Source organism: Mauremys mutica, chromosome 23 (assembly GCF_020497125.1).
Source record: "Mauremys mutica isolate MM-2020 ecotype Southern chromosome 23, ASM2049712v1, whole genome shotgun sequence".
NCBI classification, from domain to species: Eukaryota; Metazoa; Chordata; order Testudines; family Geoemydidae; genus Mauremys; species Mauremys mutica.
The window spans coordinates 10946399-10960476 of NC_059094.1; the positions used below are offsets into that span (position 1 = coordinate 10946399).

Below are 14078 nucleotides of genomic sequence, written 5' to 3' on the forward strand. Positions count from 1 at the left end.
ATCCTTGCCTCTCAGCTGCCCTTCTCTCCAAATCTGACTGACTACCTAAGAGAAAACCACGGGGGTTTTGGCAATGCTGAAAGAAAGTGGATTTTTTCCCCATCCTGTGTGCGTTTAGGTAGCAAGATAATCAACACCTAGCTCCCTGGGATTGTACGGTTCTCTTTGTCTCTCCCCAGAATATCCTAGCAACAGCAGGGAGGAGAGAACTCCAACCCTCCAGCAGCCCCACTGGAGCGGAAGGAGAATCCCCACCAGCAGTAGAGAGCCTATGACACACACACCGCGGAGCAGTTCCGCTTCCACCCAGCAGAGGGCAGCGGTGCCACATCCCAGGAACTAAAAAAACCAACCAAACAAAAAACAACCCCGAACCAGCCCGTCCTGCGGTTCACAGCGGGATGCGTCCGGCGGGCCCCGCAGCCTGCCGGTGGGTGCAAAGTTCAGCCCCAAACTTTGCAGAGGTTGGGCGGCCGGGCGTGGCGTGGATTCAAACACCGCCCGGTTCCCCCCCCCCACCCGCGTGGGCTCCACGTGCTCCGAGCCCACGCACCCAGCTCCCCTCCCCCCGCAGACAGGCCGGGCGCCCCCGGGATCCCAGGCTCCGCCCGCTCCGGGCTCGGGCTTTGCGGAGACTACAATCCCCGGCATGCCCCGCCGGAGCGCTCCCTGGGGTTCCGGCGGCTGCTCCGGCTGCTGACAGGCGAAGGTAAGCAGAGCTCGGAGGCAGGCGGCAGCCGCAGCAGCAGCAGCCCCCAGAGCTAGGGAGAGGCAGGCGGGAGCGAGCCCGTCCCCAGCCCGGCAGGCTCGCCGGAGCCCGGCAGGCAGAGCGCAGCAGAAGGCGAGAGAGGGAGGCGGGAGGAGGAGGAGGAGGAGGAGGAAGGGGGGTTGGGTAACGAGCAGCCTCAGCTGCAAAAGCCCGAGCTCTGCTCTCTGGCTTCATTTCCTTTTCCCACCCAGCCCCGAGAGCCGCGGCGGAGGGTGGAGAGCGATTTCTCCCAGGCTTGCACCCCGCCTCCCTCGGCTCCTGGCTTTTCTTTTGTGTGGCTCCCAGGCAGGCGGCAAGCGAGGCGGGGGGGTGGCTAGGCAGGGGGGGTGGCTGGCTGGCTAGGCGGGGGGGGGGTGGCTGGCTAGGCAGGGGGGGTGGGTGGCTAGCTAGGCTAGGCGGGGGGGACCATGCCCCGCAGAGTTGCTTGAGGAGAATGTGAGCAGAGGCGATGAACATGCTGTCATTGAAGGTGGCCAGTGGTGCTGAGGGCTCCATGAATCTCTCTGGCAGCAAAGACTCAGCCCCAGTGGAAGAGAAAAACCTCCCCCGGCGGGCGGCTTCGGAAGGGCTGGGTGCCCAGCAGCCGGCTGGTAAGTACCAACCTTTCCCTGCCCTCCCCCTCGGCCCCTGGGATCCCCACGCTGCTCCGCTCGCCCGGCTCCTCGGCGCTGCTGGGTTTGCCAAGCAACCCCCCCCCTCCTTTCCTCTCCCCCCCCTGCAATGAGCTAATCTAGTAACTTGCTGCAGAGCGCTTGGGCAGCAAACTCTGTGGGGAGGGGGTTAAAGGGCACCGTGCAGTCCAGATGAAACAGCCTTTGTCTCCCAGCCTAGCGGCTTGGCAGCCGTGGAGGCCAAGCGGGTTGTATTTCTCTGATTTCCTGTCCGCCCTCCCCGAAGCCCGCACCACTCCAGCGACCGCCTCGCAATATGCTGCGAAGCAGCCACCTCTCCATCTCTCGCTGGCTGGCTTTCTGGGGGTGTGCCCCCCCCACCGCCACCCTTTACTAAAAACAAAACAAAAAAAGACTCAATCCCTCCCGAAAATCGCTTTAGGTGTAAACACTAATCCTGCCTTGCACATGCAGATGGGGGCGATGCAGGCAGGGGCTGTGCATTTGAGAAGCCCCAGAGTAAGAGGATATGTTTACTAAGTGGCGGGGGTGGGTGGGGAGTTGCTTTGAAAGGGAAGGGTGGGTGGCGAGGGGGGGGGTGTGGAATGGAAGAACAAGCCAGCAGTCCTTTATTATTTCAGCATGTGGGTTTGGTTCGAGGCAAAAGCGTGGGGGTGTCGGGGACAGACGCCTCCTGGCTCTGGCTCATTCCCCCCTCCCCTCCAACCCCCCCAGTTTGGCAGGGCGAAGTTGCATCCGCTGTGAGAGTTGTTCCCAAATTGCTGGAGTTTTAATTGCAGTGCAAGGAGCAAAAGCCGCAGAAATGTTTGGCAAGGTTGATATGGTGTGGGGGGGGCGGGGGAAGGTAAAGGCTGGGGTGGGGAGACATTGTCTGGCAAGCAGAGTTGTGTGCACGCGCTGGCGGGGGGTGTTACTAGAGCCAGCGTTACCTGTGGAACAAAGTCGCCTACTTCTTTAAATAAATAAATAAGCCTGGAATCTATGCATTTCCTTTTGGAGGGATGTGATTTCACAGGGTTCCTCCGCCTGCCTCCCCCTGCATGTGGGATTGCTGAGTGACAGCTGTCAGGCTGGCTTCTGTCCACTAGAAGGCAGGCGGCAGTTATAATGAAGGATGTCAACAAAATTTGTGGTGATATTTCTTTTCTCGTGTGTGCGCCTGTATCTCGGTTGTATCAGCCCAGCCCTTCCTGCTGTGCCTCCCCCCCGCCAGCTCCAAAGGGGTGGGGGCTGCTGGACAGCAGAGGGATAGACCTTTGGATGGTGGGATTTGTGGGGGGAGTTTTCTTTGTGGTCCATAGAGGCCTTTAGTTGCAAGCATGGTGAAGGTGCTTGGCTGGGCTGTGCAGGGGGGAATGCTGCACAAAGTTGGATGCATTGGAGACCCTGCTGCTACCTTAAATTCTACAGATCTAGTTCTTAGGGGCCAAATTTTTGTAAGAGTCTTTTCTTTTGGGTATTTTTTTTTAAATCCCCTTGGTGCCAAGGCGCTGCAGCCCCTGCTTGCGAATAACACACTGGAATTCTTAGCTCAGACCCAGACACAGGGTTGCTGGAGTAACTCCACTGAGCGGCACTAGTGGGAGACCAGAACTACCCCCCCTGGGTGCTTAGTTGGAAAACACTCAGATTCTTTTACATCCAGAAAACCAAACTACCCTAATATCCAGGCTGAGGAGATTGAATACTCTGCGAGCTCACTTGGCAGGGGCCGGTTCCTCCCCATGCAAGACCAGGTGGCCAGTGCATAGAGAACTTGGCATGTTGCTTTGGGAGTGGAGATCAAACGCCCTATTCTGAGCTCAGTTTCGCTGCTATAAACCCAGCGGTCAGTGGAGTGACTCCAGATTGACACCCACGTGACAGAGAGCAGAAGCGAACCCTAAGGACTTAGGCACCCATTCAGCAAAGCACTTGAGCAGGAGCTGAAGACCCACTGAATTCAAGGCGACCTCTTCAGAGCTTTGCTGAATCGGGGCGTGATGACTCACCCGGTGTCCCCTTGCAGTGGCTGTCTTCTTGTCGGTGGGATCTGGAGCGGGGGCGGGGAATGCTGCTCTTTATACCTATGCAACCTGAATAGGCCAAACCATGCCTGGTGCAACTCCGCTGCAGTCCACTGCCCCCTGGATCGCTATGTGGCAGGGCGATTTTAGCCCACTGGATCCGACTGTGCCCTCGCTCGTGCTGGTTTTGCACTGAGCAAGTGCCCCACTCCCTTCCTCTAACGCACATGCAGAATAGTCTGGCTCTGTTGCTTTCAATGGAGCTGCTCCCGGTTGGCACCAGTGTTGGTCAGAGCAGGATTGGCCCCGGTGCCTTGAATGTGGGGTTGAAGGGGAAGTATTGGCGTGGACGTGATGCAGCGTTGGGAGCTGGAGGCTGGCGAAGGAGAGGCAGTGGAAGGTTATAGGAGGCCTGAAGGGGCTGGCTGGACAGAGTGCCTGCCGTGGGCGCCTTAGAAGAGGCAGCAGGGACCCAGGGCAGTCTGTTTCTGCTGAGATCCCGAGGAAAGCTCTGGGAGAATTGTAGGCTTCTATAAATAGCGTGTGTCAGCCAAGTGGAAACAGGGCCTTGAAATGCTCCTGCTATTCTCCCGAGTGCTGGAAACCAGCTCTTGGTAAACAGGGCTTTGGTGGGGAGGGCTCTTTCCTACTTCTGGACTTGTAATGTGGATGGATGGGGGGGATTTCTGCCTGGAAATGGAGCCCAGCACCCCATGGAGAAGGGGCTCTGGACACCAGCCTGGGGCTCTGGCTGGCTGGATGTGCGGTGGGTCCTTTGCATTGGAGATCTTCTCCCCTGCCCGCGGGGCACCGTAATGGTCAGTCAGGTATGTGCTGTCCTGTCGGGCTGAGCCTTACTGAAGTGACTAGGGATTCTGGGTGCCCAACCTGAGACCCCGTAAAGGGGCCTGGGTTTTCAGTAAGTGCTGAGCATCCTGCCTCTGAAACTCAGACCCCTTTAAAGTGGATCAGGTCAGGCCCCCAAAATCCCAAGTCGCTTCTGAAAATCCTGCCTCTCTGTATGAGCGCATGTGATCAATGTATCCATTGTCGACTCGCTAGATCCGTGGGGGGTCATTGTCTCCTCTGGCACGTCACCACTGACTTGGAGTTATTCCTGGTTCTACACCTGGTATGAGCGAGCAGCGACTCAGAACTGAGATGTTTAGCAAACCCATTGTGCGGTGTGTGTGTGTCTGTGTGTAGACCATGTTTTTGGCCAGATCCCTGGAAGGGTCATGTGAAACGTACAGTAGATCCGTACATTTTATACCTGTGTGGAATAAAATCCAGCAGGAGGTGGTGTTACATTTCCAGTCCTGCTGATAACCTGGGTCTCTGTAGGGAATAAGAATAAACGTTCAGCTTTCCCCACCACCTCCATGTCAGGTGATGCATGACGGGCGCTCGAAAGCCCTGGCTTTTGGTGTGTTTGGGGCAGACAGGTAAAGCTTTGCTTTGGAGCTTGCGTGTTATCTTCCATGCTGTGGAGCATGGGAAGTGTATTGCCCTGTGGCCTGCTGGTTCACATCCCTTCCCACACTGGTACTCGCTGGTGCAATTCGCTGCCCCTCGGCTCTGCTGTGCGGCATTGTCTGTTGCACAAGAGTGCGTTGCAGTGCGTGCTGTGACTCACTCTGCCTCTCTGTAGCACACCTGTTCTGGTGCTTTGCACAGGTCCCCAGGGCACTTTGGCTCTCTTCTGTAAATGTGTGACTGCATTGCTCACTGGGGCATTTGTGCACTCCTGAGGCAATGCCCTGACCGCTATGAGACACCAGCCAGAGAACATATGTGCAAATGCACTGTGCTCTATGGCTCCTAGGCTTTGTGCACGTGGGTGTATTACTCACTGTGAAATAACCGGTGTGTCCCCCTGTGCGTTGCAGGGCCAGTCATAATGCCTCCTCGCACGTACTGGTGCATTGCACAGACCAGCAGGACACCTTTGCTTCTTTGCACACTGTCCTGTGCAGAGCACTAGTGCACCGCCTCTCTCCTGCATGCTCAGACTGGTGCATTGCACTCACTGTTGCCATGTCTCTTGTGTGCACACGCACTGGTGCATTTTATCATCCACTCTTTCACCTTTGCTTGGGCACATGGGTAAATGTTTTGTTTCCACAGCAAAACATAGCTTTACGGCTGTAATTTTCTTTTTCTTCAGATGTGATCTCTGAGGTGCCTGCTGCGATTCTTAGTGGGGTATATTCTGGAGCCCAGGATGACAGGGATCTGACACACTCTTGAGATAGTTTGGCGGTGTAAAGAAAAACAGCCTGGAGTTTACTGGGTTGCATTCGGGGCCCAGGCTAGCTTGCTGTCGAGAGGGTAGCATGTGCTTGCAAGGTGATAAGGTGTGTGCGGGAGAACACACGAGGAAAGCGTCCCACTTCCCGCTTGGCAGTACTCGTCCATTTGGGCTGGGAGCTTGCTGAACTGGGCTCGGTCTCAGCAAAGCACAAAGATATGTGGGGGGCTGAGTCCCTGTTCCTCTCTGTGGGTTGGCTGCTGGGGCTGCGTATGGGGAAGATGGGCGCGACTATCTCCTCTGCGGGGCTGGCATCAGTCACCGGTTCCATTGGCTGTCACAGAACCAGGTGTCCCCGTGGGTCCTGGGTGCAAAAATCGGCATCAGAGAGTCCTGCCGCAGCCGGGGGAGGGGCGTCGCATCCCTCTCCTTCCTCCCTGCTCCCCGGCACTGCACCTTGCCGAGCCCCGAGACAGGCTGATGTTTTCTTGGCGTGGGGAAGGCTGCGGGCCCCCAATGCCCTCGGGGCGGGGAGGTTCCCGGGGCATGGAGAGACCACTCAGGGGATCTAATTAACTAACGGAGCCCCCTGGCCCAGGGGAAGCAGGGTGCTGGGGGAGGGGGATGTTGGGTGGAGCGGGTTTCCAAACAATGGGTTGCCCTTTGGGGCTAGTTACTTGCCTGGGCAGGAGGGCTGCCCCAGGGGAGCATCTGTTAGAGCTTGCAGGATGCATGCAGAGCCGAGCCGGGGAGAGAGACGCAGCGTATCTGAAGTTGGTGTGTCCCCCTCCATCTGGGAGTGAGCTGCTAGAGAGAAGAGTTGCCTCAATCCAAGGGAGGGGTGAGGCAGTAGCAGCCTGGGAGACCCCAAGCCCTTCCCCCCCAAAGGCGCTGACAGCAGTGGTTCTGTTCCCAGCTCTGGGAGTGGCATCTAGTGGTTAACGGAAGTGGCTGATAGCAGCCCGTGGTCCGTAGCCTCCGCTTGGCTGGTCGGCGTCTCTGCCGTGGGAGAGGGGTAGGACCAGACCGGGTTTGTGAGACACAGGTGAGCCTGGCTCTGCGTGCCAGGTGCTGGAGATGGAGAGCCGGCTGCCTGGTAACCAGGCCAGGGGAGTCTGTTAGGGCGGAGCTGTTCTGCGTCCTCTGCCAGCCCAGGTGGGCAGCAGCAGCCGCGTGAGGTGGTGGAATGTGACTCGCAGGCCAGGCGGAGGCTGGGTGCAAAGTGCGAGAGGCTAGTGAGAAGCGGCAGCAGCCGTTGGGCCCTCTGGGGGGGTGGGGTGGGAGATCCCAACCCCCCTCCAGGGAGGGGGCGAAAGGGATGCAGCAGGGCATGCTGGGTGGGGGGCAGGAGACTAGGTCATGGGTCTGGGAGACTCAGATTTTCATAGACATGGCAAGTCGGGGTGGGTGTTGAAGAGGCCACAATGGGGATTGTGGAGGGATGCCCCATCAGAGGCGCGTGCTTAGAGATGGGGGGCTGTTGGGGATCCCCAGCTCAGAGGAGATGATGGGTTGGTGAGCCGAGACCTGGATGGGGAGGGGACGTGTGTGCAGAGGCAGGAAAAAAGACCCTTTTTAGGGACCGAGAGACTCCCCCAGGCACACCCCTGGGGTGGAGAAGGGGGGTGAGACACATTGACGTCTGGCAGACACGACCAGGGAGGGCAAGCGACCGCTCAACATAGGTGCATGTGGAGACGTGGTTGAACGCCGACGCATCCTCAAATGGCAAGATATGAGGAGACTGTGGGAAATTGACCGTGGTACCAGTCTTCCAAAAGGAGGATGCCGTGATCCTGGCGTTCACTGGCCAGGAACTTCTCTCCTCCCATGTTAAATAAAGGGGTGCACTTAAGAGAAAAATGTCAAAGGTCCCAAGCCTCTAAAGGCTTGTGCAGGTGCTTAACATCCATGGTTCTACCCAAGCTAAGCCTGGATGTTAGTCTGTGCAAGATCAGGGTCTAAATATCTGGAGGTTAATGGAACCTTGGCGCAATAAAGATCAAATCTTGCAGTACCGTAAATCCAGGTGGCTCTTTGGAAGTGGCTGAAGCTATGCTGATTGACCCCGACTGGCCCCCAGGAATTTCCCCAGAATAAAATGTGATGGCTTTGGTTGGGGTGGGATGATACAAGGGATGCTCTTAGGGGAGCACGGTGGATGAGCTGTGATGCACCTCGATTTTAGTCACGTCTTTGATAGGGTCTCACAAAATCTTACGGGGAAAGTTCAATCGTCATGGCCTGGAAGGGGCACCTGTGGGGACCGAAAAGTGGCTGAAGGATTGTGGTCAGGCAGGGATGATAAAAGTCAGCGCCTGGCCCGGTGTTAGGGGCCTACCAGGGGCTGCTTTAGAACCAGTCTTGATGGTCCCGAAGATACTAAACTGGGAGGAGCCGGGAACGCCAAGACAGACAGAATAACCCCACGGGCTCTGGAGAGACCAGAAAATAACAAACGAAGATTTGGGTTTGGTGGAGGACATTCAAGTTGGATGGGACTTTGCTGCCAGAATGAAATTTTGACCCGAGATTGAAGAGGTGGAAAAGCCATAACGTTTAGGGAATGTTTTCTTCTTCTTAGTTCGTTCCTTGTTTTTCAGTGTGGCTAGTAGAAAGCCCTGGGAAAACTAGCCGGACCAGATCTTGGATGAGAAGGGAGGAATGTGGGAAGGAGTAATGGCCTGGAGGAACCGAAATGTGACAGTGGGCAGCAGGTTGAACAGGGAGGGCTTTGCATACTCGCAGTGCTCTGTGATAACAAAGGAAGCCAGGGCAGCCTTGGGCCTGTGTGCTCTGAGACCTGGAAGAGGGGAAGCTAGTGTCCTCCTTCCTCCCGGTACCACCCACCCCCTGCTTTGTGTGATGGGGGGGCTGGGCTGTATTGACCGTCAGGGCCTGTTGGAAGGACCAGCAGGGGAGACTGACTGGGATCTGGGGAAGGGTTTTATTTGTGCCGTGATTTGGAGGGGTTTCCCTTGGGGCGCCCTTCTCTTGCCTACCAATCCACCAGCCCACTGGCGCCTTTGTAACACTTCCTGCAGCTGCTGGCGTGTTGGGTGCTTTTTATAAGTGGCAGTAAATCTATAGGTGGTTGGATTGTCCCAGCAGCAGTGCCCCGGGTATGCCGTGCTCGGCTCGGGGCATCTCGTAACCAAGGGAGAAGTGGGCTCATTTGCAGAGGGTCGAGGGAAGAGCAGCAAAACCGATTCGGGGCTGGAGAGGCCAGCCGACATGAGGTTGAATAAGGATAGGTTGGCTATGGGCTGGAGTGAATGGGGCTGGGGGCATATGCCAAGGCTGCAGGGAGATTAGTTTGCATGGGCCTGGGAGAGGAGAGGCAAGGAGGCGGAGGGAAAACTTCGTCTGCTGTCAGGGGAGGAAGCTTCCTGGCAGTGGGAGCTCTGGGAGCATGGCCTAGCATCTCGGGGCACATGCTAAACCCGTCAGCGTATTGCGGGCTCTGAGCCTGCTTGGGACGGGGAGCTGGGCTCTGGTTTTAGGTACTTCTATGGCCCCTCTTACTATAATCCCTAAGTGCCTCCAGTCTTCAGTGTATTTGTCCTCATGTGCTCCGGGAGGCCAGGCAGCGCTGTTACCCCCTTGTGCAGAGGGGGGGACCTGAGGCACGGAGTGATAAAGTGACCAGGGGGGGTCTGTGGCAGAGCAGGGAATTAATGCAGGGCTCCCAAGTTCCAGGCTCATGCCCTAATCCCTGGGCCCCCCTTTCCTTGCACCAATAGGGGTTGCTGCCCATCGGTCTTTTCCATCTCTGATTGCTAGGGGTCCATATGTGTTGTGCGTGTTGGGGTGGGAGGGGAGACCCCAGGGATTTCTCCATGGCAAGGGAAGCTCCTGGTTCTGCAGCTGGCGGGGGGCGTTGGGCGCATACTGTAACATGACCCTGGCCTGCTCTGGCCCAGCCTGGGCTTTCGCCAAAGGATCCTGGGTCAGTGTCTTGGACCATCTCGCTCCATAACCAGGTCTTAGCTGGTTTCTCTGCAACTCCCCCCTGTGCCGGCTTCCCCAATAGCCGCCACTCACATGGCGTGTTCTCCCGGGTGTCCCCAACATGCACACCTGGTCCACCTGGGTGTTAATGGGATGTTGTGGCGTCTCTCCCCCGCTCCCCAGCACAGCCATCCCTGAAAAGCTGCATCCTGGGAGGGCCGGGGGTGAGCGTGATGAGAACTCCGGGCCAAGAGGGAGGGCAGGGGACAACCCTGTTCAAGATGGGGCAGGACCCCCCTGGGTGGGAGCCCGTGGGGTGTGCAAACAAGGGAAGCAGTGAGGATGGGCTGGGCCTGCCAGGCCCAGGGGAGCTGGTGGGGAAGAGAGAGGCAGGATTGGCAACAAGGAAGCACCCACCTCCCCACCACCACCTCCCCATGCCCACTCACCTGGGGGCTGGGGTGAACCCCCTTGGGGAGGGCCGGGGGGAAGAGGCCTGGGCTGACCCATGACCAAAGGGGGATGCTGAGCGTCCAGGGTGAGACAGGGTGGCAGGACCTCACGCGGCGGGCAGGTCCCCAGGGTGCAGAGTGGGGGCTACCGCTGGAGCTGCCGTGGGTCTAGTGGGTGCTGTGCGGGAGGGGCGAAACGGAGGGGCCGAGCTCTGTGTGACGGGATGGGGGTGGCTGCCCCCCCCCCCGATGTGCTAGCGACGGCCGAGGCCCAGTCCAGCTGCTCATGTTGGCTGTTGATGCGTCCCAGCTGTCTGCTGGCCCCTGGGAGCGGCTGGGCGGCTCTGAGGTGCTGGGGAGTGGGTGTGGAGAGCCCGGGGGGGTGTCTGCTGTTTGGCTGCCAGGCGGGCGTGTGTGCGGGCTCCGGCTGGGGCCTGCTCCCCACGAGCCAAGCTGCCATCTCGCCCCCGGGCTCGGGGTGGAGGGGGAATGGAGGCGGGTCGGGGGCGCGGTGCCTGGTTGTTTCCTTGCCTGGCGAAGACCTGGCTAGTGTGGAGCTGTCGCCTGGCTGATCAAAGGTGAATTCCTGAGCCAAAGGCCCAGGAGCTGTAATCCTCGGGCTGCAGCCTCCTGCTTTCCTGCCCCGCACCCCCCAGCCCCAGCCCCACAAGCAAAAGGAGCCCGGGTGGAGGTGCCTTCCTCCCATCCACCATCCAGGGGGCTCCTCATCCCAGGCAGTGTCCGCGTCAGCGGTTTGTAAGGAGATGAAAACAATCCATAAAGCTTGTTCTCAGGCCTAGCATTCTCCCTCCTTCCCTCCCTCCCCCTGTTTTCTCCCTCCTCCTTCTCACCTCTGCTCCTCTCAGATGCTTCAAATGCAGGGATGCCCCGAAGGCAGCAGAAGCACCTAGCGAGTACACACTAAATATTTGAACATGGATGGGCAGCTGGAATTTTGCCTGTGGGCCTCCCCCAACCCCCGCCATGACCCCTTCTCCTCCCAGGGCGATGGGGCAGGAGGGACAGACATAAGAGTGGCCAGACTGGGTCAGATTAACGGTCCATCTAGCCCAGTATCCTGTCTTCTGACAGTGGCCAATGCCAGGTGCTTCACAGGGAATGAACAGAACAGGAAATTATCAACTGATCCATTCCCTGTCGCCCACTCCCAGCTTCTGGCAAACAGACTAGGGACACCGTCCCTGCCCATCTTGGCTAATAGCCATTGATGGACCTAGCCTCCAGGAATTTATCTAGTTATTTTTTGAACCCTGTTATAGTCTTGGCCTTGACAACATCCTCTGGCAAGGAGTTCCACAGGTTGACTGTGCATTGTGTGAAATTCTCTGCCCTCTCTACCCTGCTGGCCATCCCTATGTTCAGGAAAGGGACTGTGGAGGCCTTTGCCCTCTGCCAGGCATGGCATGACGAAAAACACCAACCCCCACCCCCTCCGGCAAGCGCAGGCCTCTTTGCTAGAGGGGGATCTCGGCTACCTATGGAGAGCCCAGGAAAACAGCGGGCATCTCTTTGACACAAAGCGCTCTCTCTGCAGCCCCTGGCACACAGACACATGCACTAGGAGCCGCAGTACCTGCCTACGAGCTAGCATCCCAGTGCATGCTAGTATCCCATTGCTGACACCAGCGTGCCCCCAGCCCACACTTACGCTCCCCCAAGCCAAGAGACGCTGTCCCCCATCACATATATCTACACCCCCGAAATGTTCTGATACACACACATCCCCCCCCAGCACAGGCCTGCAGCTCCCCACCAGACACAGGCAAACATCTGCTTTCAGAGCCGTCTCTCCCCCCCCATGGTTTCCCCCTCCCCCAGGCTGAGAAGCACCCTCCAGCCCAGCCCCGAACCCTGCAGGGGCTCCTGACTCCCCTCCCCTCCCCAGCATTCCATGGGAGTGAAACACGCGAGCTGGCAGGGGCCGTCTCTCTCTCTCTCTGGCCTGCTCTCTGATTCCTGAACAAAGCCTCCCCTAGTTCTCCTGGGAGCCAGGGCTGAAACAGGAGAGGCGGCTTCTGCTGCCGCTGGCCTGGAATGGCTAATGATTGTTCCTCGGTTCCACCTCGGCTTTGCACTGGGAGAGCCAGAGCCTGGGGTGGGGGCACTGGGGAGGAGAGGAAGGGGCAGCAGGGGTCTGTAGCTCGTGGGGGCTGGTCTGGGTAGTTGTCAGACTCTGCGGGGGTTTACCAGCACACTCCCTTCCACACCCCCGCCTTCCAGGCCTTCCCCAGGGGGCATGCGGTGCTGAAGGGTGTTCTTGCCTCTGCTCTGGGGGGTTCCCTGTGCTGTCACAGGGCTACAGTGACTGCCCAGCTGCGATCCTTCCCTGGGGACCTCTCAGAGAGGAAGTTGAGACGCAACTGGAGTGTAAGCACCCTACGGGCAGAAATGCTGGGCCAGTTCTGTTCTACCTGCCCCTGGCTGGAGGGCAGATCAGCAAAGCCGGATTCCTTCCAGTGTGGCCGAGAGCAGAACCTGATCGCGGCTATCCCTGCACCTCAGCAAAATGCCAGGCACCCAGTAGTGCTCCCAGAATTACAGGGATCTCTTGGAGAAGGCTTAGAAATCAGTCACCCTGGTGGATCGACGGGAGGGGAAGCCACGCTCATGGATACTGCTGAATTCTGGGGTCCCCAGCAGGTCCCCTTCACTTACCTAGCCCCGGTTGTCTGGGGAGCTCCCTGCATTTTACACAAACCTCACAACTGCCACATTGCGAGGTGGGTCGGTACCATTATCCCCATTCTAGAGAAGGGGAAACTGAGGCCTGGAGAGGGGCTGTGACTTGACCAAAGCCATGCCAGAACAGGGCTTTGTCAGAGCCCAGCTTAGAAGCCAGGATTACCTGGCTCCTAGTCCTGTGTGCAGGCCACTGGACTGTGCCATAACGGTGGTATTCAGGTGGGCACATGTGAGCCTGCTCACTCTCTAGATACATGCAGCAGAATGAAGCTTCCCCTCCCCATCCGCCTCCGGTGAAGCAAGCCCCTGTCGGAGCGCAGTCCCCGACAGCGAAGGTTATTTTAATGGATGCATTACTTTAAACGAACCCTTCGCCATCTGTTCCACCCCCTAATTACGAATGCAAAAAAAGCCCATCTCGCAGCCAGCGCAGGAGAAAGTAAAGATATAAGTGATTTAAATGCATGTAGCCGCAGCTCTGCAAGCAGCTGGGATGGGCTGACTTCCACTCCTTCCTTTCGTCTCCTAAAGTGGGGCAAGTGGCAGGGGGCAGGGCCTCTGGTGCCCCACGCTGAGGGTATTTCTTCTTGCAAGGGGAAGGGTGGCTTTGCTGGAGAGCAGGCGCTGGCTCTCAGGAGGGGGCAGCAAGGGGGCACCTTGTTCCCCTCCCCCGCAGGTTAGCTTTGCCCCATGGCTAAATTTCTCAGCTCCTAGGATTCTGAGCCTTCAAAGTGCAAGGAACCGTTTTCTGCCTTCGTTTGCTCCAGTGCATTGTGGGAATGCCAGCGGGGTGGGGGGAGTGTGTGAGAGAAAGAGAGAGACACACAGCTGCATGCCGTTTCAGACAAACCCTGGTTCTAATCAGCTCTAAGCCGTGCCACCACTGACACGTTCAAGGCAGCTATTCGGTCAGGATGCTGCTTATTAGATGTTTACGCTGCAGTTGTGCCTCGAGGCCAGGCAGTTTGGGAGCTGGGGCGCTAGGCGCTGTACAAATAGCCGGTAAATGATGGTGCCTGCCCCATAGAGCATAGGGGGTGAGACTAGGTGACTTGCCCAAGGTCACAGGGGAAGTCGGTGGTGGAGCAGGGACCTGAATCCAGGTCTCCTGAGTCGTAGGTTAGTGCGCTAACCACTAGCCCATCCAGCCTGCTAGTAGCCCCATGCTAATATAGCTTATATGGACATGTGGACAATGGTGCCTCACAGGCCAATGGCAGAGATGAGCCTCTCAGTCCAGGGAGCTTCCAGTCTAAGATAGATGAAAGGTTGAATAAAAAAGAACTGCTCACCCCAGGAAGAGAAGCGAGGCTT

At 57.9% G+C, this 14078-nt stretch overlaps 1 protein-coding gene across 2 annotated transcripts in view; it reads left to right on the forward strand.

Annotated features, from left to right (window-relative positions):
- Positions 1-725: 725 nt before the first annotated feature.
- The window catches only part of AHDC1 (AT-hook DNA binding motif containing 1), a 108951-nt gene continuing 95598 nt past the window's right edge, over positions 726-14078 (forward strand). Inside the window, exons 1-2 of one of the 2 annotated variants that reach the window (XM_044997915.1) lie at positions 726-841; positions 1239-1359. In XM_044997915.1, coding sequence (XP_044853850.1) covers positions 1263-1359 — 97 coding nt within the window. In that variant the 5' untranslated portion in view covers positions 726-841; positions 1239-1262. Of the gene's footprint in view, positions 842-1160; positions 1360-14078 lie in introns of those variants that run through there. The other variant, XM_044997914.1, reaches the window with a different exon arrangement.